Genomic DNA, 26,305 nt, shown 5'->3' with positions numbered 1-26,305 from the left:
CCTGCCACTGCAAACGCACGACCCAGGGCGCTCCTGGGCCACAAGCACATAGCACGGGAAAAAAACCAACCAAACAAAAACCTCAAAAACATTAAAAACCCAACAAGAAGAAACCCAGGGGAAAAAAATAGAAGCGTAATTTAGTCAGTTCAGCATAGTTTTCCAAGGAAATAGTACCTTACGTGTTGCTTCTCCTTAGCTTCGAGCATGGCAGGGCTCACCTTGCTTGCCAGCCTCGTCCTACTTCCTTCTCTCTCCTACCCAGATACTTCCATGGACACTAATCGCCCTTCCAAAGGCTCCCTCCACACTGCTGTTGGACAGGAGAAGCAGTGCCAATATCCCACATCTTGTTCAGTCAGCTGTAGCTCCTGCACTCAGCTTGACCGTCCCGGCCAAGGTGACGAGATCCATGAAATATTTTTAAACCGCGGGGCTCCACGAACGGCTCACAAGGAACATGGCAGGACAGCAATCCATCATGGGAAGTACACGGACTCTCAGGGGAACAAAGGAGGCTATTGTAGCTCCGCAGGGGGAAAACTCCCCTGCTTCAGCAAGGTTTATGATTACCACACAGCAACTGCCCCTTCAGCTGCTCCTCAGCTACCAAGCTCCACCTTTGTCACCCATCCAAACTCTGTACTAGGGAATGATATGCAACCCATTGGCCAGGCAAAAAAAAGCAGCAGCAACAGAAACCACAGCACTTGCAGAGCAGAGTGACAGCGCTGCAGAAGGATTTCCCTGCCAAATTCCTCCTCTCCTTTCTGCTGTTGTCCCCAGACACCGAGAACCAGCGATTGGCTTTAAGTCACTGTCCCCTCACGCTGTTTAATGTTTTCCTGGAAGAGCTCAGAGCCACAGTCTGCGCATGAATGGGTCAGGACTTGGGCTCCTCTCTTCCCTTTAATAAATCCAATTTTTTAAGAACCGGGTTTTCAACAGCCATTGAGTTTCCAGTGGGCACAGTGGTGATGCCCATCACTTACAAATACATTTGAATTCAATTAATGACAGTTTCTGTGTTAACAAAAGCAGAGCACCACATCGGTTGAGAAGCTTTGTGTACTTAAGTCCTAACCCAAATAACTGTACATCTTCCCTCTTCCAAAGGCTCCAAAGCAAGGACTGCTCTCTCTCCACGCCCTAAATCCCTAATGATGTGCCAGTTAGTCTGTACCTTCACTTCACCTCACTTCTAAATAAACTAGGGAGCTCCTTGAGAAAATTGCTGTTGTTTTTTACCATTTAGATAACTCACGGGGGTTTTGGGATTCCCCCCCAAGCATTGTGATCCCTCAGTGAGAGCACCTCACTGCTTCTTGGCAGCCAGCTCTTAGCTTGCTGTTTCAGAAACAAACCTAAACAGCTGTACCAATTCCAGTTCCTCACAATTCTCTGTAACTTCAGATACTGTCATTTAAAACCTGTGTATTGAATTTTGTGGCTAAGAAAAAAAAGTGTTTTGTCATCAGGATGCATGATTCCAAGTCAGTCTTTAAATATAACATTGCTGCGTTTAATCATCTAAAACGCTACCAGAGCCATTTCCAGAAGTCCTTAAATCAAGAGCCAGGGCAGTTGTCTCGACCCAGTTTAAAAATGAGTACGCTCTCTGTGCACAGAAACACCCAAGCAAAGTGCACTAATAATCCTGTCTGTCATTGTGACTGGCAAAAAAACCCCGCTGGCGAGAGCTGACTTGTCCGGCGCATGTATCTATGTACCTTCTGGCACCGCTCGCACACCTCGGCTCGCACGTTCCCTTTCCAAACCTCCCCAGCCGCTTCCAGGATTTTTCTCTGCTTGATTTAATAACCGGAGAGGAGCTCGTCACTCAGCACAGCAGCCCGCTAGCTTTCCCCTCCCTGCGCAGGCCACAGAGAAGCAGCTGGATTTGGGAAGACTTTGGCTGACTGTTTGAACCTGCCTTTCAAGCCCGCTGGCTTCAGCCCCGCTCGCAGAGCCTCGGCGAGAAAAAGCTGTGCCGACGGCCTTCGCCAACATCCCGGCCGAGGCAATGCCTCAACAGGGCACAGGACAGGATACACCTTCACCAAGATGCCTGCTGCTGTACGAGAATTACTGGTCTGCCTTCTCATCCTCACTCGGCTAACTCAGGAACTCGTTTTCCAGCGAGGTCGCGCAAGGTATCACCGTCAACGACAGCGTCTGACAGGCGTATGGATAATGAGGACAGCCAAAGTTCTGATGGTAAAGATTACAGAGCACATACATGCGCATGCTCGGTGGAAATGGTAGGGTAAAACTTTCCCTGTGGGCAGGTTATTCCATAAATATATCTTGCAGCATTTCTGGTAGATTCCTAGGAAGCCGCTCGTGCCGACCGCAGCATTGTCAGTCAGAGGCGATGCTGATTGAGATGGAAACTGGCAGCTCCCGCACTTCCAAGGGTTTGTGCAGACTACCCAGTGATAAAATATTTGCGTTGGATTAAGTCAGAAGTAATTCAGCCTAAGTCAGGAAGTTTCAGGAGATAAAAAGATTTCAGTGGAAGGATCTAGGTGCAGAGAGACCGCAGCTGTCCTTATCACAGAGGCTTTTGCTATCTTCCTTGGCTGACAAACGTCAGTGCCGAGTCATGGTGACAGAAGCAGTTCACCCTGCGCACACCTGTGCACGCAGCAAATCCTTTCTACACCAACAAAATCCCTCACGCACCTTTTCAGGACTCCATCCTTGATCACGGCTATTCCTCGTGACCTTGAGGTTTCAGGGGTGTTTTGGTCCGTTGTACATAGACATGGGTACTGCAGCCCTTTCAGCTGCTGAACTCAACAAATTCCTGCACTGCATTCCTTAGTATTACAGCTGAATTAGTACAATAGCACTGATTTCCAAGGGAACCACAATAAGCAACTCTGTAGCTCTCCCATTTGTATTCAAGTCACCAAGAATCAGGACTTGTCCGTCCCTTCCATCCACTTCCCAAGAAATCTAGACAGAACAAGGCATCTCAGCAAGCACTCCCTGACAGCTGATTAGTAAAGGTCCGAGGTGAGCAAATCCACTGCTTTTGGAAACTTTTCTAACAGTGCTGCCTCAGTTAGCAGCGAAAACAACATGCAGTGGGGGAGCTGGCTCTGTCAGAGCACCTGCTCAGCCCTGCCTGCCCACTCCCTGTGAAGCCACTGCAGGGCCCTTGGAAGAAAAACTGCCAAATTCCCACTGACTTCCGTGACCTTGCTCACTCATTTATGAAAGGCAGAAACAGGAGGTGCTGAAAAACATTTAGCTGTGGTAAGACAGAGCAGAATTCCGGAGGGTTAAGGGGGTTTTTGTGAAGTGCTTGATGCGCTTCTCATGAATAATGCACCATGTCTGCTTGAGAGCAATGAGCCATCCTGGAGCACTTGGAAAACCACTCGGGTCACAGCAGATCCCTCACTCAGGGCACAAGAAGAGCCATGGGGATTTCATCAGCTGGGGCAATTTGTTCTGGTACCTTCCACTACTTCTGCTAGCTACTGAAAGTACGGACTGTTTGCCTCAAGAGCTTTGAAAACCCAAGTTGTGTTCCACTGCTCTGGGAAGCAACACAGCTTTGGGCTTTGCAGAGACCTGTGAGCAAGCCTTGCCAGTCTCCTACCAACCTCCATGACCACATTCTCTAAAATACTTCCATCTCCTTGCAAAAACACCCCTATCTTTCCAGCAAGAGCAACTCCTCCATGAGCACACCAAACTGCCACACCTCGTGCATCCTTCTCTGCCAGGAGCCCAGGAGCTGCTGGGGCCAGGAGAGCGCAGGCTGGGAGCTGGCAGTGCTGCTGGAGAGCCCTCTGCTGGGAAGCACCCCTACTTCCCGTCCCCCCCCAGCGCCCCTGGACCCGCAGCCAGCCCCGGGCACAGCCCCCCCAAGGGGCTGAGCTGCCGGTGTCCCCTCAACAGTGAGCAGAGGGGCAGCTCAATGCCCCGGCCCCAGGGAGAAAGCAGATCTCTTACGCCTCAAGTTGTGTCCTGCTCTGTGCTACAGGGAACGAGGCCAAAGCAGCCTTTGGTCAGAGCCAAAAACGCAGGGCTTTGTTAAAATAAAGAAAGTGTGTTTGTTCCTACACCCACAGTACCCACCGGAGTGTAGGATGCCGAAACGCACGCTTCCGCCGCTTCCAACTGTTGGGACACCGGGACAACAAATACTCCCACCTGCTCTGGAAGGAGCGGGCTAAGGAAGCCACCCAGCTGACTGAGGCACTTCTGTGCTCTCAAACACACCACCTGCTCTCTGCTTTGGAGCGAGTTCAGACAGAAAGCAGGTCAGAAGGGACACAGATCCTTTCACTTTCCAGGGTAGGAGCGAAATCCAAGGCTGAAGTCAAGCCCTTTGAGCACACGACTCATTGTATCCACGTAAAAATGGACTACAGACCTGATATGGCTGGGCTGCAAATGGGATGAGCAGAATTTACATCAGGAGGATTGCTTCTTTTCCCAGTTTGTCCCCAGCTGTCATTTTGATCATTTTCTTTCTCTTCCCCATTCCTCAGCTACTGGCATCCTGGGCCAAAAAAAAAGCCACTGAGAATGCTCAGAAGGATTGGGCCAACAATCCCTTCAGCCCTTTTGTAGAGCACCTGCACTGTGATCCAGACCGATTCTTCTGAGCACTGAATCCTTCCAGAGCAACAACCACTGTCTTTACCAAGATGCTCCTTACCTCCTGAGCACCAGCTCAGGAAGGCTTCTAATATTTTATCACTGACTGGAAGGACGAGGAGCAATCTCACCCATTCTTAGTGGAAGGCCAAGTCCAACAACATGACTTGTACAGAAAAAAATTACAACTTACTTGGATTTCTACTCTCAAAACACAGCAGCCCCCAGCCAGCCTTCTTACCCTCTGGTTGAAGATAACTTCCCACAAGCAGATGGTGACAAGCATCAGGATTAGAAATGCTTTCCCTGATGTACACTGCTTCCTGCCTGCTTCTCTAAAATTGAATCCTTGCCTCTATAACACAGAGCATCTGGTCTTCAGCATCCAATATCCTGAAGGAAAGAGGAATTTGAATGTCAGGTCACCGTGATCCTCTTAATTCAAGACTACATCTTTTCCTGATGCTAAAAAATGCCATCTGGGACACCCCCACAGGACTTTGGATATGCCAAATGTCAACTGCAGGAAATCTGAAATACACCACCAGTAGCACAAATAAATCACCGATTTCTCTACCTCATCCAACCATTTACACACCTGAGCAGCCTTCTCAGATCATGTCTCACAATGGATACTTGGGAAAACAGCTATCAAACTACCACCACAGCATACTACACAGTAAATCCATGGACATTTATGTTGCTCAGCTCCAGTCAACCTACCATTGATTGATTTACAGTGCCATTTAGGTTATTGTTCTTGGAACGCTATTTTCCTCTCACTTTGCCAATTCAAGCAACAGATACTCATCTCAATGTTTCTTCTTTTTCTCAGTTCATCGCAGCTCTTTGCATTTAACCATTTTCCTATTGTGATAATACAGACTCTACTCCCAGTGACAAATGTGTTTCCACTGGTTAACTTCTCATGTGTTGCCTGATCTTCCCTCTGATGCTTCCCTCTGGATACGGAGAAAAAGGCTACCCAGGAGCAGCTGGTACTTGCAATACATCCTATTTTCTCTTCTGTCATTTAGTTTCTCAACTCCCAATAATTTTTAAGGAGGACACAATTTGTGATGCCCCACAACAAAGGCTGGCTTGGTTTGTTGGTTGTGGGTTTTGCTTTTTTTCCTTCGCCTAGGGCTTCAGTCTATTAGCCTATTTTCTATCCTGGGTCATCAGAAATGTTTTCTTTTCTTTTCAAATAATTAAACAGCAGCATCATTCACTGCTTTGGATTTTCACATCTCTTGTTCTGTCTCTCATCTTTTATATCAACATTTCCTAAACAAAAACCAAACATTGGCAAGTCACATTTAGCCAGAAGTTTGTACTCTATAAATAAACCTTTGAGAACTTAATGACTTTTAAATTATTTGTTAGGCAACTCCAGCAGAAACAGTCTAGTTTAGAGCAAACAACAGTTCCTTGGGAGCATACATAACTCCAAAAGGGCTTTGCCACTTCAGGGCAGTCTGAAGAGCAAAGCATTCTAGGGAAAAAAAAATTGGAGTGAAAGTGAAACTGGAGAAATGTGTTGTCCAAGCCAAAACAAGGCCAAAAAATAAGGAAGAAGCACCCCTGAGAGCCAGCTGGTCTTTCAATGCACTTTCCAACTCCACAGCCTTCTGCTGCAGCAGCTCCTGCAAGTGCGGGCAGATGAGGAATACCCCCAGCATCTAGCCCCAGATCTTTGGGATTCGTCCCAAAGAAAGGGAGAAGCAACCTGAGCTGAAACCTTCCAGAAGCCACACACTCCACTGGAAAACCTTTGGATAGGTACCTGTAGGTATGAAAACCTTGCCTGACACATATCCAGCAACCTGGTCTAGTGGAAGGTGTCCCTGCCCATGGCAGAGGTTTAGCATGAGATGACTTTTTAAGGACCCTTCCAACCCAAACCACTCCGTGATTCCATGACACTGAGAGTCGCTCCCCACGTCCAACAATCACTAAGCTGTGCACTTCATGTGAGGCAGCACCAGGAAGTTAAGATGAGAAACCTGCCCACAAGACCTGTTGCTGAAACCGCCTGTTTAAAAATACCTCTTGTGGTTACCTCCTCCATCAGTTGCTACTCCAGCAGCAGTCCCTAGCAAAGGCTGCAGCCGACAACCCACATCCGAGCTCCTCTCCACAGGAAGGAGGCAATTTGGTGAGCAGGAGTTGAAGGCCAAGGTGCTCTGGAAGCACTGGGAAGGGCAGGCAGTGGAACCTCAGGCGCACTGACCTGCAACAACAGCAGTGAGGACCAAGCTGTCACACAGAAGAGATGAAATCTCTGACTGGCCTCTGCTTCTCCAGCCTTCCAAGCAAAATAAATCCAAGGCATATCAGCTTAAGACTAATAGAAATTAAGGCACTGTATGAAATAAAAATGTGCAGAAACAATATCTTCTGCCTTAAAAACTAATAAACTTGGGCTTCACCTCAACATTTGTGTAGCAACAGGAGATGACCATCCTGGGACAACATCCCGCTCTGTGTGCTTTAGGGCTCAGGCATGACGGAGTATTGACAGATATTTGGGACAGCATGTTCTGGTGGAGCATTTTAAGAAAATACCAGTGCTGTCAAAGGGCAGGCTTTCATTTTATGCTTGTACAACTCCAGAATAAAATATTGCCTTTGGAGAATCTCACATATAATTTGATTAATACAAACACATGAGGACTATCTCCATTTCTCAAAGCCTTGAACTTTTTCCCCCACACGTATGGTCCCACCTCAAAGCTCCCATCCATCCTCACCAAGGGAGGGGACATCCTCAAGGCACCTACCAGCTCATCCTCTGAGACCAGAGCATTCTTTTATTGAGCTCTGCAGTGGAGCAGGCAAGAGCTGCTCTCCAGGGCATGACGTCTCCGTGTACAGCCTCGGTTCTGTTGGGAAACGCAGCCTGGGGCACTGACATCCCTTGTTTTCTCCCCTGCAGCAGAGGCAGCATAATCCATGTTCAAGCACTGGTGGTACCCTAGGCCTAATGTGTCCTATCCATGACAGGGACTGAGGCAGTGAGGACATCAAGGCAGCAGAAGCTGAGGGACACTGCATTCCCATCCCTCAAGACAACGTCTTCTGACCTTTTCTTTCTCCTTTCCCACCTATCTCACTTTGAGAGGTTAAATTCCAAGACTCCTCACTGAGTTGCTGGGGAGATTCCAAGAGACATTAACTGCTTCTTGAAATGACTTCAAAAGACCTTTTTTTCCGTCTCGTATTAATAGCCGGAATGAGGAAATTGGTTTGGATTTCATACTTACATCTGCTCCCCAAGTCTCTGCGCATTTCAAAACCCCATCTTAACCCAAGCCTCCTGCTATTAAGGGCTGCTACTCCATACAGGCACTCACACCCATCCCTTTCCACTTCCCCACAGATCTACAGCCCTGCGTTCCAACTGGCAGCCAGAGGTACCAGAAATAACCACAAGAAAGGCTGCCAGGAAACCTCCAGCCAAGTTTTGAAAATCCAGGCACTTGACACAAGCCTCTATGCTTAGAGGGCTTCAGCTGAAGGCACCCTGAACTCAGGCTCAAAAGGTTTGTGTACCAGGGATCAAATATCAAAAAAATGTAAATGCAATTACCTTTTTTCCCGCCTTCCCCATAAAAACATGCAGGAGAACAGTTGTTCTACAGGGCTGTTAGTGCATACTTGTAACAGTCTGCTGCTGCTCCTGCCCCTCCGGTACTAGCTAATGGCTGGTTTTCATTCCTAAGTGGTTCCCCCAGCCCCCCCCTGCCAAAGTCTATGCTACAGTGATTTTGGAAACTGGGTCAAAACACAATTACTACATTCCCATGCTTCGGGGTGGGGAGAGAAAAGAAAAGGAGGAAGAATGGCAAGAAGCATTGGCAGCGAGCCAGCGCTGTGCTCCCCACCCTCTCACCTGTGCCACAGCCCCGAGCACTCCCACGGCCGCTCCTGTTTCCCAGCACAGGCGTCAGGGAAGTCCCAAGGCAGGGCCTCCTGGCAGACCCTGGCCACCCCTGCCCTCACGGCTGTGCTGGAGGTGGGGAGCAGGTGGAAGATGCAGCTGGGGATAGGGAAGAGACCCTCAGCCGGTCAGCAACCCCTGCACACAACATGCGGTCTCTGCCCTGTGACTCTTGGGGAAAGCGGTGGCAGCATCCGGACCAACTCTCCAAAGCTCTCCCCCAGGATGCCATTCCCATCTTTTCCCTTGGTGTGGCATAAGCAACGCATCCCAGTACTTCGGTTCCCCTGCTCCACTGCAAACATTTTCCATGGGAGAAGGAAAATATTTGTGTTTAGACGTGCCCTCACTATTGTCACACTCGGAGCACAATCTGTCATACCTTATCAAGTTGCACATCTTCAGCATGCAGATGGTTTGCGAGGCTTTCCAGTACGGAAAAGGAATGACTCAAAGGCTTATTTATGCCATGTCTTCCCACTTAGGTCTTTCTGAGAAACACAGAGCCCATTATACACGTCCCCTGCCTTCCTCTGTCCCTCATTGCTCCTTGTACACAGTTATCACAAACCAATTCCCTTTGCTGCTCCTCTCCTTGGTTTTGTTTTCCACAGTTCTCAGAGTATCAGCTCCAACTCTGCAGCATGTGCTGGCTCTGCTCCCAATTAATAACTGCAGGTTAGAGTTGGGTCGTTATGGCTGCAGATTAATGCTGAAAAACATTCAACAGCTTCTGAGAGATACAGAGAGGCACACAGCCTTTCTTCTCCTAGCACGGAACATGGTTTATCTTGTTATCCCTGTGTTCCAGGGAGATGTTATACCACTTATCTGAATGATTTTAACAGATCAAAAGTTGGCTCCTCAAGAGCACCTGCCTCTGACAACAAGCCACAAGGCTGATGTTATCCGAGAAATAACTGTATATGCTAGCACAGGCTAGACAGATCACACTTGGGATAAAAAAAAAAATGAACTCTCATGAAATCACTCCGTCTTCATCCACATACCAGCAATTAAGCAAGCAGGAACACACAGCAAAATGACAGGTTTCCACTGGATATCTGAATTCTTTCAGACTTGTTGCAAGGCACGGGATTGTGAAAACCCCACAGCTGCCTTTCTGAGGACTCTCCAGTTCCTAAATTCTCCGGAAAGCTCTCCTGTTACAACAACAGAGCTGGTGTAAAAGACCTGGCACCTGAGAAGAGTCTTACACAGGTCATGACCTGTATCAACAGGAAAAACTTGGTGAAAAACCAAGTCTGGCACAGAGAGAGAAAAGGCAGAGCTATGATTTTAGACTGGAGATCCTTGTACCCCTCCTGATCAAGTCTGCCTCTCAGTGTCCCCTCCCAAACCAGGCTGCCCAGACCTACCTCCAGTCCCTCCACAGATCCAGCTGTCCCATGGGTTCTTTGAGCAGGAGCACCAACGGCTCACAGCAGCTCGCCTTCCACATTTGCTCCAGTTCAGAGAGGCAGAGCCCAGCAAACGCTGTTCCACTTGAAGGCACACTCCAACTCCAGGCCTGTATGACATTTACTATAACCCACTTCTTCCCGCCCTCTACCCCCCCAATGAAAGGGATCAAAATAGTTTCCCCCCCATGACATTTTGCTTCCTTTGCCTAACAGGCTGTGGGAGCGTCTCCATGAAAGCCTCTGAAAGCCAAGCAAGAGCAGCAATGCCTGCCACCATCAGGGTGAGCCCCGAAGTGGGAGACACCCCGTGAACACCCAGTCTCTCTGCTGCCAGCACAGAGGGCGTGGGGTCCAGGACAAACCGCAGTATCCCACTGCTACAAGTTGCTCTGCAGATGCCACAGGTGAAAGGCGAGCTCTTCGCCCAGTGACGCTGTAAGTAATACGTGTTGGCTGCCTGTCTGTGGGCCAAACTGCCCATCTTGGGGCTGATCTGAGCTCCTCACCTGACCCTTCACCCCGCTCACCTCAGCCCATCTGTCCCCTCGTGCGTTTTTCCTGGAAACGTGGTCCCTCCACAAGCCAGCCCCGCGTCCTGCCACGTGCCCACCCCGCACTGCTGCCGTGGGACCCCACCTCAGGGGACATCCCACCTCACTCAGGGCAGCGTGCGCGGCCGTGAGGACACGGCACAACTGCCATCTCGTGTTTCAGCTCCAGGCTGCCAACAAGCAGAAGCAGCAATGAGAAGGGAAAGCTGCATCCAGTTGCAGATGAAGGCCAGATAACACCTGCCGCCAAAAAGAAAGAGCTGGCATTGAGAGCCGGCATGTACATTTTCTTCATGTACAGAAGCACTGAAGACATTGGAGACCTGTGGTTCAGCAATGGACTCCACAGCGCTCCTCCCTTATGTCACTTGGCTTATTCCTCATTGCACCTACACTTGCCCTCATCCTGGTTCTGAACCCAAAAGCAAGGGCTTGACTACTCATTCAAAATGCAAGACATGCCTCCACAAAACCCTTATCTCAGACACTAAGATGGGTAAAATTCTCTAATTGTATTCATTCTCCACAGCCAGCTCTCTTGGAGCGTAGAGTACGCCTCGCTTCCATTTCTACCTAAACCCCTCGCATACCTTACTCAGCAGTTACAAGCAAACAGAGCTTGTGTCTGTCTCGCTTTTCAAGGCAAGCATAGGAGATAAAATACCAAACCCAGAAGCCAATCCCAAGGAAATCCCTTTTCCCCTCCATCTCAGACACTGCAAGTGTCTGGAAAGGAACTGACTCGCAGCATGAACCAGCTGGGCTCACGTCTGGCTGAAGCGCTGTTTTTTGCCTCTCCCTTTGAAGTCCTGCAGCGGGCGTAGCTGTGGTAACACCGGCGTGGGCTGCGGTGTTTGGCTACTCGTGCACAGCCCTTGCCAGCACCCTGCTTTGCCCCAGAGCCTGCTGAGCTGCAAAAAGAGGCTGACAGCCTCTGCTCCCCAGTGCTTAGGATGGAACAGGCACTTGGGGAGATGCTCCCACCTGCCATGGACAGGTACAGAGAGGAATGGACTCGCTCGTCTGCCATCCCCGGCACGGAAAAAACAAAACCAGTTTAACCCCACTCCACTGCCTTTCCCATTTCCTTCTCATTCCAGTGCACCTCCAGGCAATGGAAACTCATTATTAGCCTCCAGTTAAGCCTCAGAAGAGATTTTCCTTCTGTAATTAACTCTTCACAACAATCACTTTTTCCTGCTACCTTTTTGCTAGGACTTGTGGCAAACAAGTCTGAAAACATTTTAAAACATTATTGATTTAAGGAATGGCACTAAGTGATAGAAATGAGAATGGAAATAAATTCTAGAAATAAGATTCAGGCCAGCACATTAAGCGTGCGGGGCAGGAAACTTAGCCGGGTTTTTGCCCCCCGAGTTATCCCAGTTCAGTGTCCACAGGAAGATGCATTCTGACACGTACAGGTTTCGGAAGCAGAAACCATGACAGTGCTTTCATACCTGGTACAAATGAAGTCAGTATGCCAAGTTACCTGGGAATATACAAGTCTGATACACCTGAACAGGTAATCACAGCCCAACAACCAGCCCGTCAGGTTATTCTGTTTTGGGTTTGTTTTTTTTTCCCTTTGGAAATCTGAATTGTCAACCCCTTACATTAACATGCATTTGGGAACAAAGCCAAAGCAATACTGCTCCTAGTCCAAGAACACCTAATGAAGAACTGAATCCTGCTCAAGTCAAAGGCACAAGGTAGAAGAAAAAGAATGAAAAGGTACAGAAAAAGAACACAGCAGAGTATCCAGCAGGTATGTCTCTTTTAAGGCTTAAGGATTTCAGTACATTGGAAAGAACTTACTGTTGATGTCATTAAAACTCTGTTTGGAAGGGGCAATATTCTGAATTCAGGGTGCAGCCATTGCAGAAAGCAGGAGAATTTAAAATCCTTCAGCTCCATGGAAATTAATACCAGGTAGGGGAGGGTGATATGTAACAAACCCAGCTATTTTTAACTGTTAAAATGTACATCTCTCACTTGTACAGCTGGCACAGGTGTCACACAATTAATGGGTCATACTAAGACACGCTGTGGTACTGAACACTCCAGATGTGCCCTTAAAGATGAGTTGCAGAAGGAGATGCAAAGGTTAAGTGAAAGCCATTTCCTTTCCAGCACAGGACACGCCAAACCTGCCCTTGCTCAGCAGGGCACACGCCAGGGAGCCGGCGCAGAGCTGTGACAGGAATACATTCCAGAGGGAGCAGTGGATCACCAGGACCCTAAGACCAATGCCAGACTCTGCTCCGTGTCCCATGTCCCATTCCGTACTCCTTTTCCCTCTTTGGAAAGTGGAGCCTGGCCCCATGTTCTTGACACCCATCCTCCAGACACTTGTATGCACTAGTTAGATTCCCTCTCAGCTTGCACCACGCCATCCTGCCAAGCCTCTGGACATCCTAGCAGAGAGTTTTGGATCTCTTCCACAGGAATGACAGGTGAACAAGTCACATCCCTACTCAGGCCAGCTCAATCCCTAGATTTCACCACTTCTCTGTATGGCCCACTAAATCCCTACTGAAAACATGAAGGAGCCCAACATGCACTCGGAAAAAACACAGTTCAGTCCCAACCGTGTTTGTTTAGAGGTGTTTCAAAAAGAAAACAAAAATAAATCTCTTTTATCCATTGAGTTGTTGAAGCAGCATTGAAAACATCTTTAAAATACACAATTCCATCCATTTGTCAGAAAAGTAATAGTTTATATGGATCCTGTCTGCAAGTCTGAACACTTGTACTGTGCCCTTGCTGAACATATTTCTTTCATCTGATTTTTGGCCAGTATTGAGGGAAGGCTCTCAAGAAAACCTGCTGCCACTTGTTGAGCACTTCAGGTCTTTCTCATTTAGCAATTCTGTATCTAGAACTTACTGAATATTATTTCTGCCTGTTGCTGATCCTCTTGTTAGTAAACTGATATTTTTTCACTGGTATCTACTTGTATTGGTTCCTTATTGGTGAAAAGGTATTGGTTAAACCTGTAAGGGGAGGCAACTCATTCCAGAGCGTTCTCCTTAGATTGTCTTAAACCAAGACAAGCCCCAAAATGAATACTGGTGAGGAAAGGAGAAAAAAAATTAAATAAATTGAAACAAGAACACTTGTGCTGCTGTCTGTAGAATGAGGATCCTAAAGAAAGATACAAAAAATCCTCTTAGAAAGCATTTTGAGAACCAAAGAAGAAAGGAATTAACTTATTTCTGTTATTAAGTAGTGTCTCAATTGATTTGCCAGTGAGACCAGAGTTAAAGACTCTGACTTGAATTTCAGAAAACACCACTGACTCACCCAGAGCCCTGCTCAAGTTCCTTAAACTTCTCCATGCTTTGATCTCCACAAAGGAAAAACCAGGAGATCTTCCTTCTCAGAGCCTGAGAACTGGCAAGCACAACAGCCCCTGAAGATGAGGGAGAGCACTCCCAGCCCTGCCTTTCAGCCCTTCCAGAGGGAGCGCTGAGCACAACCTTAAAGATCCAAATTTATTTCCTGGAAAACTTGGGCCAATTGATCCATTTACAAGTTCATGGCTTTCAAAATGAGGGCTCATTTTAATCTTGAGAATTTTCCTGTTAACAGCAACAAATCATCCAGTTCTTCAGTGACAAAATTATTTCTTGTAGCACTTCCTTTGTGACAGAGGAAATCACAGGAAGAAGAAACATGGGAGACTTACAGCTAACCATATTTCCATACTTCCTGTCCAGCACCTGCCTTACAGGAATAACACCACTCACTCCTGTTGCTAATGCTACAGGAGGCAGGGAATGGACACCTTGTTTAAGCAGGTAATTTTGCAAGACCTTTTATATAGCAGTTTCCTAAGAACGATTTCAGGATACAGAGTGGATATTTGAAATGGTTCCCACTCTTGTGTCACCAGGAATTTCATCCAAAAATCCCTGCTTTGTTAGCTGCCCCACCAAGTTTCCAAATACCAGCAGCATATTTACAGGTCCACGTATTCCAACACTTCCTTGTGCTCTATGGTTTGGGGCCCATGCCCACATGCTGCAGAGACACGTGTCCCGTTCCACGGCAGGGGCTTGGAACCAGATGAGTTTTAAGGTCCCCTCCAACCCAAACTGTTCCAGGATTCCATGGTTTTGGTTGCAAAGCAGCACTAATCTCACAGAGTGTGTGCATCGCTCACTTAAAATTTCTTGCAGGGGTTGCTGCAGGATCTAATTAAAAGTGATTATAATTAGCTCTGTAGTATTTCCCCTCACACTTTTGCATGAGTAATCAACTGAAGACGCCAAAACTCAAAACACAAGGGGATTTATCTGGGATGCAAAGACATAAAAAGGCTCCTTCCTCTCAGAGCTGACACCCCGTTGTCACATTTGTACAACTGCCACCAGAAGCCTGTCAAATGTTACGTGCCATCAATGTCACGGGCTGAAGTAGCCCAGGCTCAGAAAACAGGGTTCGTTTGTCTGAAGCCAGGGAACTTGACCACTGCTTCTTTCTGTCCTGCTGTGCATTATTAAAAGGTCACCAGAAACAAGAACTCTGAAATGGTCTCTGCAGTTCTTTTGAACAGGATCTTTCTTCCCCTTCCTGTATTGGAAAGCAGGGAAGTTTTTAACTCAATTTAGAAAACATTATCTCCAAGTCAGAGCTAGCACCCAGTGAAATCAGTGGGGGAATCCATTTCTCTTGAAATCACTTGAAATTCTTTGCTAGCTCAGACAAACACCAGGTTGAAAATCCTGCCAAAGCTTTTTCTTACTCATCAACCAAAGAGTTGACATTACTCCATCATCCTTCCCTTTGAGTGGTCAGACATTTTCCGTGGCCATTTAACAGCCTGCTGGAAAATCTCCCCGCTTCTGCCAACCTGCCAGATCCTCTCTTTGATGACCCTGAGAGCACAGAGCAAAGCTAAACTTTTTACCAGAGCACTTTTCCTGGGTGGGATGCAGTAATGTGCCTCTGGAAGAAGAAGAATAGGCAGCTGGCCAAGACAGGAATGCTGCTGCAGGCATGAGTGGTTTATCTTCTGTTTGATCTTTTCTGCTAAGGGATGACAAGAATGGACTTAATAAATCTGCATAAACACATGAAAGAAGCACGAGTCTGGGGTGATTTGGTGAGCAAAGACAATTCTGTGTTGTCAGCATGGATGCTCTGACACAGTGGAACATTCATGTTATAAAGAGCATCATTACAAAGAGAGCAGTCATTCTTTTAAGACGAAGAAGCTCCTAACTAAGCAACAAGATGGAACAAAGTAAGAAAAATTATCCACATTTTTAAGTTTCCCACACATTTTTTTTAAGAAATATTTTCTGATTCCTTTGTATGGAAAGGAGAAATGTTTCTAAGATACCATGAGATCAGTATCAGAGTACCAGGCATAAGAGCTTCCTACAAGAACTTTCACCCGTGTTTTAACTAGGATGCCTGTTCCTTCCTGCCTACACAACTTCAACGCTGTTTTCCAGCCTCAGCTCTCTACCTCTAGTGCCACAATTACTTCCATCCCTTATCTCTGCACCTTACTCGATCTCTTTGATGAGTTGTGCAATGTTTATTCACCATTTGATCTTCTCAGATTGTTTCATAGCAACAGACAACAGTTTATGGTGGATATTGTGTGAAAACTCTCCAGCAGAACGTGCCTATGAATCCTGCTGGTTTCTTGCATAATGTGACTATCTTTGGAACAATAATGCTGGCCAACAACTTACCTTAATTTTATGCTAAAATTAGAGCGGTTGAGCATTATTTATTTCGAGTCCACTGGTTTTAGTGAATACCAGGAAGTAGTGAGAATGTGTCCCATGCACTGCAACCCCTACAACTTCATCCACGACACTCAGGCAACGGCACTTGCAAAATCAGAGCAGTCGGAGCAGAAAACACTGCGTGGCAACTATACCCAGGAGAAGTTCAATTATGCCCACTACATTCCTTGGACTGAACACCTCCAGTAAAAGGGAGACCCAAAACCTTGGCACTTGGATTCAAAAGAGCTTCTCAGCGTCATAAAGAAAACCATATTCAAAGACCCCCAAGCAGTACAGGAAAACGTAAAACCAAATTTTTCCAGCTAAGTCCCAAAGTGTTGCAGTTTTGGCAGCTGCAACCTGAGCTCCCTCCTGCCCCCCAGAACAGGAAGCAAGCGGAGCAATTCAGGCATTTCTTACCATATCAGGCAGGCAGGTAAAAGGCTTAAGTGATGTTTAGCATCCACATTAATTTTTGTGACCAAGCATTTCTGAAGAGACAAAACAACGGCCTGTCTTCAGTTTCATAAGGAGAAGTGCCTAAAAGCACAAAAAGTGTCCAGACTTGGCAGTTCTCTAACCTTTCCTGGTGAAGTGCCATCAGCTGCCAAACAGCACAGTCCCTTTCCCTTGGCAACTGAACCACGTCCTTCATAATCCTTGCACCAGTCCCTGCTTACACAAGGGTCCCCGAATCTTTCCTGAGGGCTCTAGGAGAGATCCTGACCTTTGGCTTTGTCTTTCTCCCTCACTCTCTCTGGGCTTGCTTAAGTCTGGGCCCTATTTACCGTCTCTCCTCTAAGATCTTTTCCAATTTACACATCATCAGTCATTTTCTCATGTCCAACAAGGCAAGTGAAGGTTTTGCAATATAAGACTTCACCGGTATATTCAGATTTCCTGCTGCTACTTAATTTGACTTATTGGAACAGGTCACTGACTTCTTTATTTATACTGTCTATATTTCAAACGAAAATGCAGTGCTCTCAATCAATTTTCAAAATAGCTGCTAGGATTTTTAAACAGAAGGGTCCAAATATACAAAACAACCAGGCACAGACATGTTCACTCATTCAGTTTTTCAAAACACACTTGGTTCACTGGGTAAGGCCACCCATGAAATTGCTGATTTGTTTCCTTCAATATGGGAAGTAAAAAAAGCACTCCTGATCATCTTACAAATAGTTTGATAGATTTCCATGTCCACTGCATCATGGTGATATTTTATAATACGGAATATCCTCCCAAAATAAGATTTTACACCACCAATATTGACAATTTAATTCCTTGCAAATAAACAAAGGGTGAAACCGTCCTTTCTGGCAACATTATGATCTTAGGTAAGGCATATCCCATTCCCCTTCCATCTTCCATTCTAAGATCTTATGCCATCAGCACACAAAGGGGAAGGAAAGGTACGAACTGTTCAGATACATCAACTCCTTTTTACGGGAGAAGCCCTGGAGCTTCCGACCATGTAAATAAATACCTGACTGTTATAGAAGAGCAAGGACCAGAAACAGGTTCTCTGACACATTCCAAAAATAAACACGGCTGTTCCATCCCCATTATCAGACGTACCTGATCTGAGTCTCAGCAGGGGCCACTTGTCTGAGCAAGCAACATCACGTCTCAGGATGGCAGAGCTCTCGTGACCTTTATTGTTATTTCTGTTATCAAGGACATCACAAAACGCTCTTCCTTGGAAGTGATGTTTGGCTCTGTTTTTCTGCTGGAGGAAGGATTCCATTTTTCCTTTTAATTGTTTATTGTTGTAGGGATCAGTGCTTTTAAGGTATTTCATGTCAGAATTTTTCACACAGAAATAGATACTGACTCGCTGGAAGAAGACAAAAGCCGAGCAATTAGAAAACAGGGCTTTTGGTACCCCTAGCTACATCTCCACCACCACAGGCTACAGATGTGGAATTCTAAGCCCTAGAAAGACTTGCTTTTCATGTTAGGAAACCTTTGCTTTCCACTTAACAGTTGCTCTGACCACATTAAATCCTTCAAACCAATAAATACAGGGAAACAAGGGGAACTTCCTTCTCCGCTGGAAAGAACAGAAACTTAGTTCCAGTGTTAAGAATCTGTTGGCTGCCTTGTCTCTCCTGTTAGAAGGCTTCACTCTAAACTCTCAAAACAACTCTGAAGAGACACATTCTCTAAACAAGACAGCAATTTTTACAAGGGCAGGACAGGAATGACAAGACAAGGGGGAACGGTTTAACATGGACACGGGGAAGGTTTAGGTATTATGAAGAAACTGTTTCCTGTGAGGGTGGTGAGGCCCTGGTTGCCCAGAGAAGCTGTGGCTGCTCCATCCCAGGAAGTGTTCCAGGCCAGGTTGGACGGGGCTTGGAGCAACCTGGGTGAGTGGAAGGTGGCCCTTCCCGTGGCAGGGGCTGGAGATGTGCTTTAAGATGTGCTTTAAGGTCCCTTCCAACTCAAACAAGCATGGCTGGCTGTTCCCACCGTGACTCTGGGACTGCAGAACATGAAACCAGAGACAGGATGGGCTGTCTGAGGGAGGCTCTGTGGAGGCTGGAGGCTGCCCCCCTCTGCCCTTCAGCACGACCGCTGCCCTGAGCCCAGCCCAAGAGCCGGGTCAGGTGTTCCTGTGCCAAGCATGTGCTGACAAACCCAACCCTACAGGGAGCACCAAGCTGGTCTGCATTGCCTTAGAACCTTATTTCCATTTTCCACAAGTAACAGAGTGTCACTGACTTGTTTTAAGCTCTTCTCCTAGATCTGCTTTAAGTTATTTCCCACTAAATGGTACTAAAGGATGTGTTAAAGGCAGGATGGGATGTAATAGGCCTTAAATATTTATGGTCTTTGTATTTATTACAGATCTCAGGCCTCCTATACAGTATGTGCCAGCATCTCCATTCAATGCCAAACATTGTCAACATTCCAACAGGAAGAGTTTATACCTACCTCAAGTTAATAAATCAAAATTACCACATCAGTCTATAGATTTCTTTCTAGTTTAAAGGGGATTTAGAACACTGCACAAGGAAGAGAAATTTGCTATTGCTAAGCTGGAGAGTTTAGTAGAGTTTATCTACTAAAATAGAGTCAGTAAATAGCACGTTAGAGAGAGGCCATTCTGGAATGCAGTTGGCCAGAAATGAAGCACTACAATTAGCAGGAAATTCTAACAGTTTGGTGAGAGTGCTCTGCATCACACTTACAGAAATAGACTTCAGCTTGCATTTAAATGCCAGCCTGATTCGCAAAACCAGGCAGTGCTGATGTCTTCATCATCATGTAAGTAGATTCAAAGCTAACTCTGGGCAGAGTTAAAAACAGAAAGCAAAATTAGCCATTAGCACAGAAAGTCACTTTCACTGCTGTATTTTTATATTCCGTCTCTACATTTTTGGCCTGCAACTTCATATTGTAAGATATCAGCTGCTGAAAACCCAATTTCAGCACAGCACTCTGTCCTTCCTAAGCCCATTCTGCTGCTCATTCCCTGGAGAGCTTTCTCATGTGCTTTCTACACGCTCCTTGCAGGCAAAGCTCAGCAAGCAAGCAGGAAGATTTTTCTGCAGCTTACAAAGCAGAAACCCCCACGTTAACCTTCCCGATGACTCTCACACGCACCGAGGCAGGGCACAGTTAGATTCTCAGCTATGTAATTTCTATTCACACTTTGCCCAAGTGCTGACTGATTTGGGAGCACGAGGCCAGCACTGGCAGAAAGAGAGGAACGCCTGTTCTGGGGAGCCAGCGGGTCTGCAGACACCTGCCAGGCAAAAATCCCCGTCCCGCACGGCTGGGATCACCCCCTTTCCCGATTTGAGATTAGCATGTCATTTGTCTCTGCACCAGCTCTTCCCATCCAGCATCTCCACCAGCTGTCAGAGGCTCTTCCCAACCCACGAGGCAGATGGCTCTGCGGCTGGGATGCCTATCTAGTGCTAGGCACTGGCACTTGGCAAGTTGCTGGAATCCCTCAGCAGGACTATAATAAGCACAGGGCATGACTAAACCTGAAGTGCTGTTTACTTTTCCAGAGGCATCGTGCCATAATGCATACGCCACAAAGAACTTGACAAAAATGTGACCCACATCCTCTTTCAACTCCTTACCCCTCTCCCAGCAGCATCTCGTCACCCACAGCCAGCAACCCAAGCCCCGGGAAGCTGTTTTGGAGGCGGTTCCTGCTGGGACAGGCAGGTGAGTGTGTGGCCCACGACCAGCACACAACAGGGAGCTATAAGCCTTGTTCTGTCCAAACAGCAGCAAGCAGGTACAGCAGCTGGGAGCACACTCTAAAAGCCTCAGTAGAGTGACACCTTGTACCACGTCACTGTTTACTTTCGGCTGTGTTTTATCAGCCCTCTGGCTACCACTAGCTCCCAATAATTGTCCTAATAACCTTTGCACAGTCATGAATAAGGAAGGCTTTGAATAGTGAGTCAGGAATTTTTAACAAATAATTCCAGGACTAAGAGTTGGAAAGGCAGGGTTAGCTCTCCCCTGAAAGGCAGGGGGCAAACCAGCCACGTGTGATATCCTTGGCACTTTTTGCAGGCAGAGGAAACAAAGTGCTGGATGCACATAACATGCTGGATAACCACACCTGAAATGGTCCATCCCAGGCAACTCTGAGGCAGCCTCAAATTCCTGCAGTAAACACTTCATTTTCTTTGGAAACAAGTCATTTGCAAATATTATCCCAAACTGGTGAACAAAAGTGAAAAGAGGAGGCGAGTCACAACCCTTAAAGCAAGGTATTCTGAAAGGTGATTTTACAATCCCACCAGTCAGTATCCTAAACCTGTGCCCAAAGTGGTGATGCAGCATGCCCATATGTAGGCACATGCACACAGGTCCCGACTCTTTTCATGAGAAGAGCAACAAAGTGAAGAGAAAGGAATTTTTCCTTTTTGAAGTCACGCACAGTTTATTAAAACTGGATTTTGGAAGCATTCCAATTCTAATTCCTTCCTCTGAAAGAACTCCATGTCTTAAAAATACACAGTATATCCCATAAGCACTATGTCACTTGTCCTTTTAACTCCTAACCAGGCAGGGAACTAGCAGCGGCTCTGTTTTAAATGCATGGAAAAAGGCAGATAAAATGACATGAAATGGCCTGTTTCAGTTCAAGGAAACCCAACAGTCAAGTCAAACAATACACTCAGTCTTGTTTAAAACAAAGTAGGTTTTGAAGAAGAGGCCTCCCCTTTTTCACTTAGAAAGAAGAAAAGGTGGACCCTTTAAGCTATTTCAGACTGTGCCCCTGTAAGCACTGATCATATTAAAATTCCCTCCTGACCAACATCTTTGTCAAAACTAGGGCAAACACCATTTGGAAATCTTTCTGCTAAAAGCACTTTCCTTCAGGACACGGCTTCAAACCATCACCTACAGCCAAATGCAACCACATGGCCTTTTCTGACCCCTCGCTCCCTGCAATCCCCGCTCCCAACAGTGTCAGCCTCAGAGTTTGCAATTCTGCTCCTTCCAGCCAACAACAGGAATGAAGTTGGACCATACATCTCCACAGAGAACAGGATCATGTTTCTCTGAAATGCTTCAGTTTCATATCAGTAACTACATGAGGACTACATGATAACTACTGCTTTCTGGATTTATTACCCTTGCATCTGGAAAACTTTCATTTGGAAAACTTTTATTGATTTTTTCAGATGAGCAGCTCATTGGGAACCAAAAGTGTTTGGCTCTGAAAGCTCAGGGCCACCAGTTCAGACCCAATCTTTACCTGGCACCTTTCAGACTTGGGTTTTTCTCAGATGGGTGGTGGCCAGACCTGTTAGCCCACCTTGATGAGTGTGGTCTCCCAAATGCTCACAGCTAATCACACTGCTTGAACTTTCCCTTCCTGACCAGGAGGTGTGGGTTTCTCATAAAGCGATACAGCATCATCGCGTATCACCACCATGCTATCAGACTGGAATCCCAGCCCCTTACCTTGTTCAAAGACTGGTTTTCTAGTGGAACTCCTCACCGGTACAGGTCACGCCTCTCAGGTAACCAGTGGTGGCCATCCACAGCACAAGAGCTCCATCCAGTGGCCCCTTCTCCAGCCAACACTTTCCAGAGCAGCAAATCCATTTTGCGTGTGCCCCTTGTGAGATTCTCAGCAGTACCAAGGTGCTTCAGCTCCCTCAGTTTCCATCATGCAGGTTATTTCCCATTAGAAATTGGGAGGTTGTACCAAAGGGGATAAACCCCAACTGTGGACACCCAAAAATTATGGTAATTTCTGAAATGTTACGAGTCTCTTGTTTTCAGACAGCACTGAGATTGCTTCCCACAGATATCCATCCCTCGTGTGTTCTCCTGAGCCCTTCAAACCATTACTTAATGCAAATGATTCTAAGCAAAAATGCTGATGTCTTAGAGCCAGCACACTTCCTCAGCAGCTCCAGAAACCAGAGCGGGAAAGGACATGTTAAACAGCAGTGTGACTTGGAGCCATCATTGTTTCTACCTCACTACATGGTCTCAGAAGACCACCACTCCGAAGTACAACCAGTCTGTTCCTGGGACCCAGCTGTTGCAAAGCCTGGAGCAGTGGAGCACCTCTGAGGCCAGCCAGTCCTCTCCTCCCTAGTGTACCTCCACACTGTTTCTGAGAAGTAGTGATGCCACCTGCTGTTCCACTTGCTCTAATTTACCTGGGACAAAGAGTTATCTCTCTGATCTCTCCTTGGGTGATGTAACAACATGTTGAAGAAAGAGAGTTAGACTGAATTTCTCCTGGGTGCCTTATAATTAGAAGGCACAGTCAGAAGACTGTGGCAGTAAGAGAGGCTGGCTTTAGGTAGCCGAGCCAAAAGACAGTTAAAAAATGGCAGTTGTCTAAAAAGCAGAAATAAATACACTCTTGTTATGGAAAGAACTGGCATGATCTCATCTCTAAAGGGATTTAGGTGCTAAATTGCCTCTGCAACCAATTCAAACCCTCAAAATTCCTGAGCCTGTGAAGTTAAGTGCAGATTTAATAATAAAATGTTCTTTACCTATAAAAAAGACTGTTTTAAAAGTCAACTGTAATTAACTGCTGACAGGTCTCCAAGTTAAACTCTTTGTAAGGGCAGCTCAGAGACAGTGTCCCGTTGTTAACACCACATCTCACACTCTGCAGGGACCAGTTTTCCTTTTCTTCTGCGGCATTACGCAGGCACGGAACATGAGTCTAACCCCGCTTTCCTTTAGGTTTGCAGACCTTCTTCCCACAAGATATTTTCCCACCAGCCCAGGGCACACTTGGTCAGCCCACAGCCCAATTCCAAAGACACCGGAGAATGTCTGCTTTACTTTGACACCAGAGAACCAGTTTATATTTTTCCTCTCTTCCCATCATATAACCACAAACTAAAGTGCCCAGCTAAAATATTAAGTGTCCTGCTGAAGCGTACACTGGGTGTGGATCAGTCAGAAAGAAACTCTCTCAGCTGTAGCCACGGACTCCCCCCATTACCTGTGATGCATTTCTGCTCCTTCCTTGTGCTTCTGGAGCAAGTCCCTTTTCAGCTTCACTGCGATGCACGATGGAGGATTGCAAGAGTCTCAGATACTGCCAGCCATACCAGGAGCTGCAGGGGTGCCTAGAACAAATAAAAGAGATTATTTGCCTTGCACCCAGATGCCTCTGAAAAGGCCACAGCCACACTGCAACAAGGAGAGGGCTGCTGTTGGTTGCCAGGTGAAACAGTCAGCAGTGGGGCTGAGCCAGGCTGGACCAGGCTTCAGCTTCCAACATCTCAATTGGCTGTGCAGGCCCTGAGGCTCTGCTGCAGGTGCATTCCCACCAGGACACCAGACCAGCTGGTTACCACAGAGCAACAAGGGCTTTTTTCTCTCTGTAGCCAAGGCAAGCAACTGTGGGACTTGAAGAAGGCACTTAGTTCATTACTGTGTCACAAGCTTGTGGCTTTCTGCTCCTGCCCAGCCTTGCTTATCCAGCCAACACCTCCCTTCACTACCAAGTGGAAAAGGGAGAAAGGACTCTGTAGGAGGTGGATAAAATCAGTTTGACCACTGAGACTCAGGCTATTTTGGCCATCATTAAAGCATCAGATTAGCCAGTCCATTTCCAAACCACAACCACGGGAGAAAGGAAGAAGCTGAAGACAAGGCTGCAGTAGCCAATGGGAACGAGCAAACTGCCCCACAACACACATGCACACACCCAAAACCGTTCAACTTGTGGGCAAGTCTGGGAAATCCTGAAGCTGAGCATCACGGACCGTTCTCAGAAGGACCGACATATGGGAATGATTTTCAGGAGTTGGCAATGGCCTGGGTATAGAGCCAGGCTCTTGCCACTGCACTGGGTACTGTAAGGACCTCCCTTCCAAATCTATAGAGAAAAACCTGCCTTACATGTGCACTCTGACACCCCCTGGCCCTCAGCCACCTGGGGTGGGCAGGCCAGCCTGTTAAGACAGAAAACCCCCAGAGAATCTTCCTAGGGAAGAAAGCCAAAACCCAGACCCCGGGTGCTAAGAAATGACAGGAAAGGCAACCATGAGACAGCAGAAACCAAAACCATAATGAGCTGCAATGATTACTGAGCAGTAGCTGTGCTGTGTGTGGTTACAGAGCAATACTCTGTGTTTGGAATCACTGTGACTATAGACTCTGGCTACATGCTGTGGGCACTTATTTTCCCCAGACACTACTAAACATAGAAGCTGCTTCTCAAGTCTCTGCAGGATGTGGCAAAATCTGTCAGGAGTTTCAAAGCCCTGCTCCTTTGCAAATCCAAGCATCACCGAGAAAACAGAGTGACAGTTTACAGAGAGAGCTGTCAGGAGAGTGAGGTGACATCCCCTGATGACAGCAGGACATGGGATTAAGCCAAACCACTCACAACCCTCTAGTGAGAGTCATGAATGGTCCTGGGCTGGCCAGGTTACATGGAGTCAGAGGGAGAAGTGAAATGAAGCATGTCAACACAGGCTGCATTTTCCTTCTAAGGCAGATAAGGAGAGTGCTGGAGGGCTCTCAGCAGGGAAGGAACACAGTTGGCTTCAAAAAGTTGTGAAATCTTTGCCTATTTCCAACCAGTGCCTCAGTGATGGGAACGAATGAGCAATCATTCCTGGACTGGGAGGAAAAAATAATTAGCTTTCCCAAGTCATTATGGAAAGTAAACCCAATAGTAAGTCATACAAAAACACCATTTGCCCAACAAACCTCAAATGACACAGTTAAACTTGGTGAGAACCTCCTGGAAGAAGGAAGCCCCTTTGGCTCCTTTCTAGCTGGTACCCAAACAGCTGGAGGAGTTACTGGGAGGTTACCCAAGTCCCAGTTACACCAGTTTACCTATAAATATAAGGAAGAAAAATCTGTTGTGAGGAAGGGTTCAGTAAGCCCCCTGGCAGAGTCCACACTTGGGAGCATCACACCATCGCTATTTAGATGGAATCCCTTCCATCTCAGAAGGCCAAACTCCAAGAAATTATTATTGCTGCAAGAAATTATTATTGGTCAAGCAAAGCCACCAAGTCATGGAGAATAAGGAAAACACTGGCAGCCAAGCAGGTTTGGAAGAGATATCGGGAAGGAATATCTTTCCTGTGGGACTGGTGAGGCCCTGGCACAGGTTGCCCAGAGAAGCTGTGGCTGCCCCTGGATCCCTGGAAGTGTCCAAGATCAGGCTGGACAAGGCTTGGAACTATCTGGGAGAGTGGAAGGTGTCCCTTTCCCAGGGCAAGGGCTGAAAGAAGATGACCTTTAAGGTCCCTTCCAACTCAAACTATTCCTTGACTCCATGATTCAGGAGGATGGAGCTGCAGAAAAAGGGTGCAGACTGCCTCTGTAGCAAAAAATAACAAGGAATTTTTTTTTTATTTCTTAGCAAATACAATTGTGTGTCAATAATAAATTTTGAGCTATTAACTTGTGGGAATCTCATTCACTCGAGCCAGTCTTTGATCATCCCCAAGCTCTAGTAGAGAATGTTTTGATGGGGCCTGCTCTAGCAAAATAAATCCAAAGTTCAGCAAGGCTGCTTTCAAG

General features: G+C 46.8%; 1 protein-coding gene across 7 annotated transcripts in view; it reads right to left on the bottom strand.

Annotated features, from left to right (window-relative positions):
* SLC4A4 (solute carrier family 4 member 4) overlaps positions 1-26,305 on the bottom strand; it is a 144,073-nt gene that overhangs the window by 115,248 nt on the left and 2,520 nt on the right. For 5 of the 7 annotated variants that reach the window (XR_015772659.1, XR_015772660.1, XM_088056356.1 and 2 more), the window contains exon 2: positions 23,757-23,883. Coding sequence is in view for 4 of the 7 variants with exons in the window: in XM_088056356.1 (XP_087912482.1) it covers positions 23,757-23,767 (11 nt within the window). In the remaining 3 variants the exon portion in view is untranslated. Of the gene's footprint in view, positions 1-22,240; positions 22,489-23,756; positions 23,884-25,477; positions 25,610-26,305 lie in introns of those variants that run through there. The other 2 variants (XM_088056357.1, XM_088056359.1) reach the window with 2 other exon arrangements.

Source organism: Pseudopodoces humilis, chromosome 6, assembly GCF_049639895.1.
Source record: "Pseudopodoces humilis isolate 2021_Gansu_Grassland_sample_001 chromosome 6, ASM4963989v1, whole genome shotgun sequence".
NCBI lineage: Eukaryota > Metazoa > Chordata > Aves > Passeriformes > Paridae > Pseudopodoces > Pseudopodoces humilis.
The sequence above is the reverse complement of the archived record's forward strand: the minus strand, read 5'-3'. Positions and strand labels throughout refer to the sequence as shown.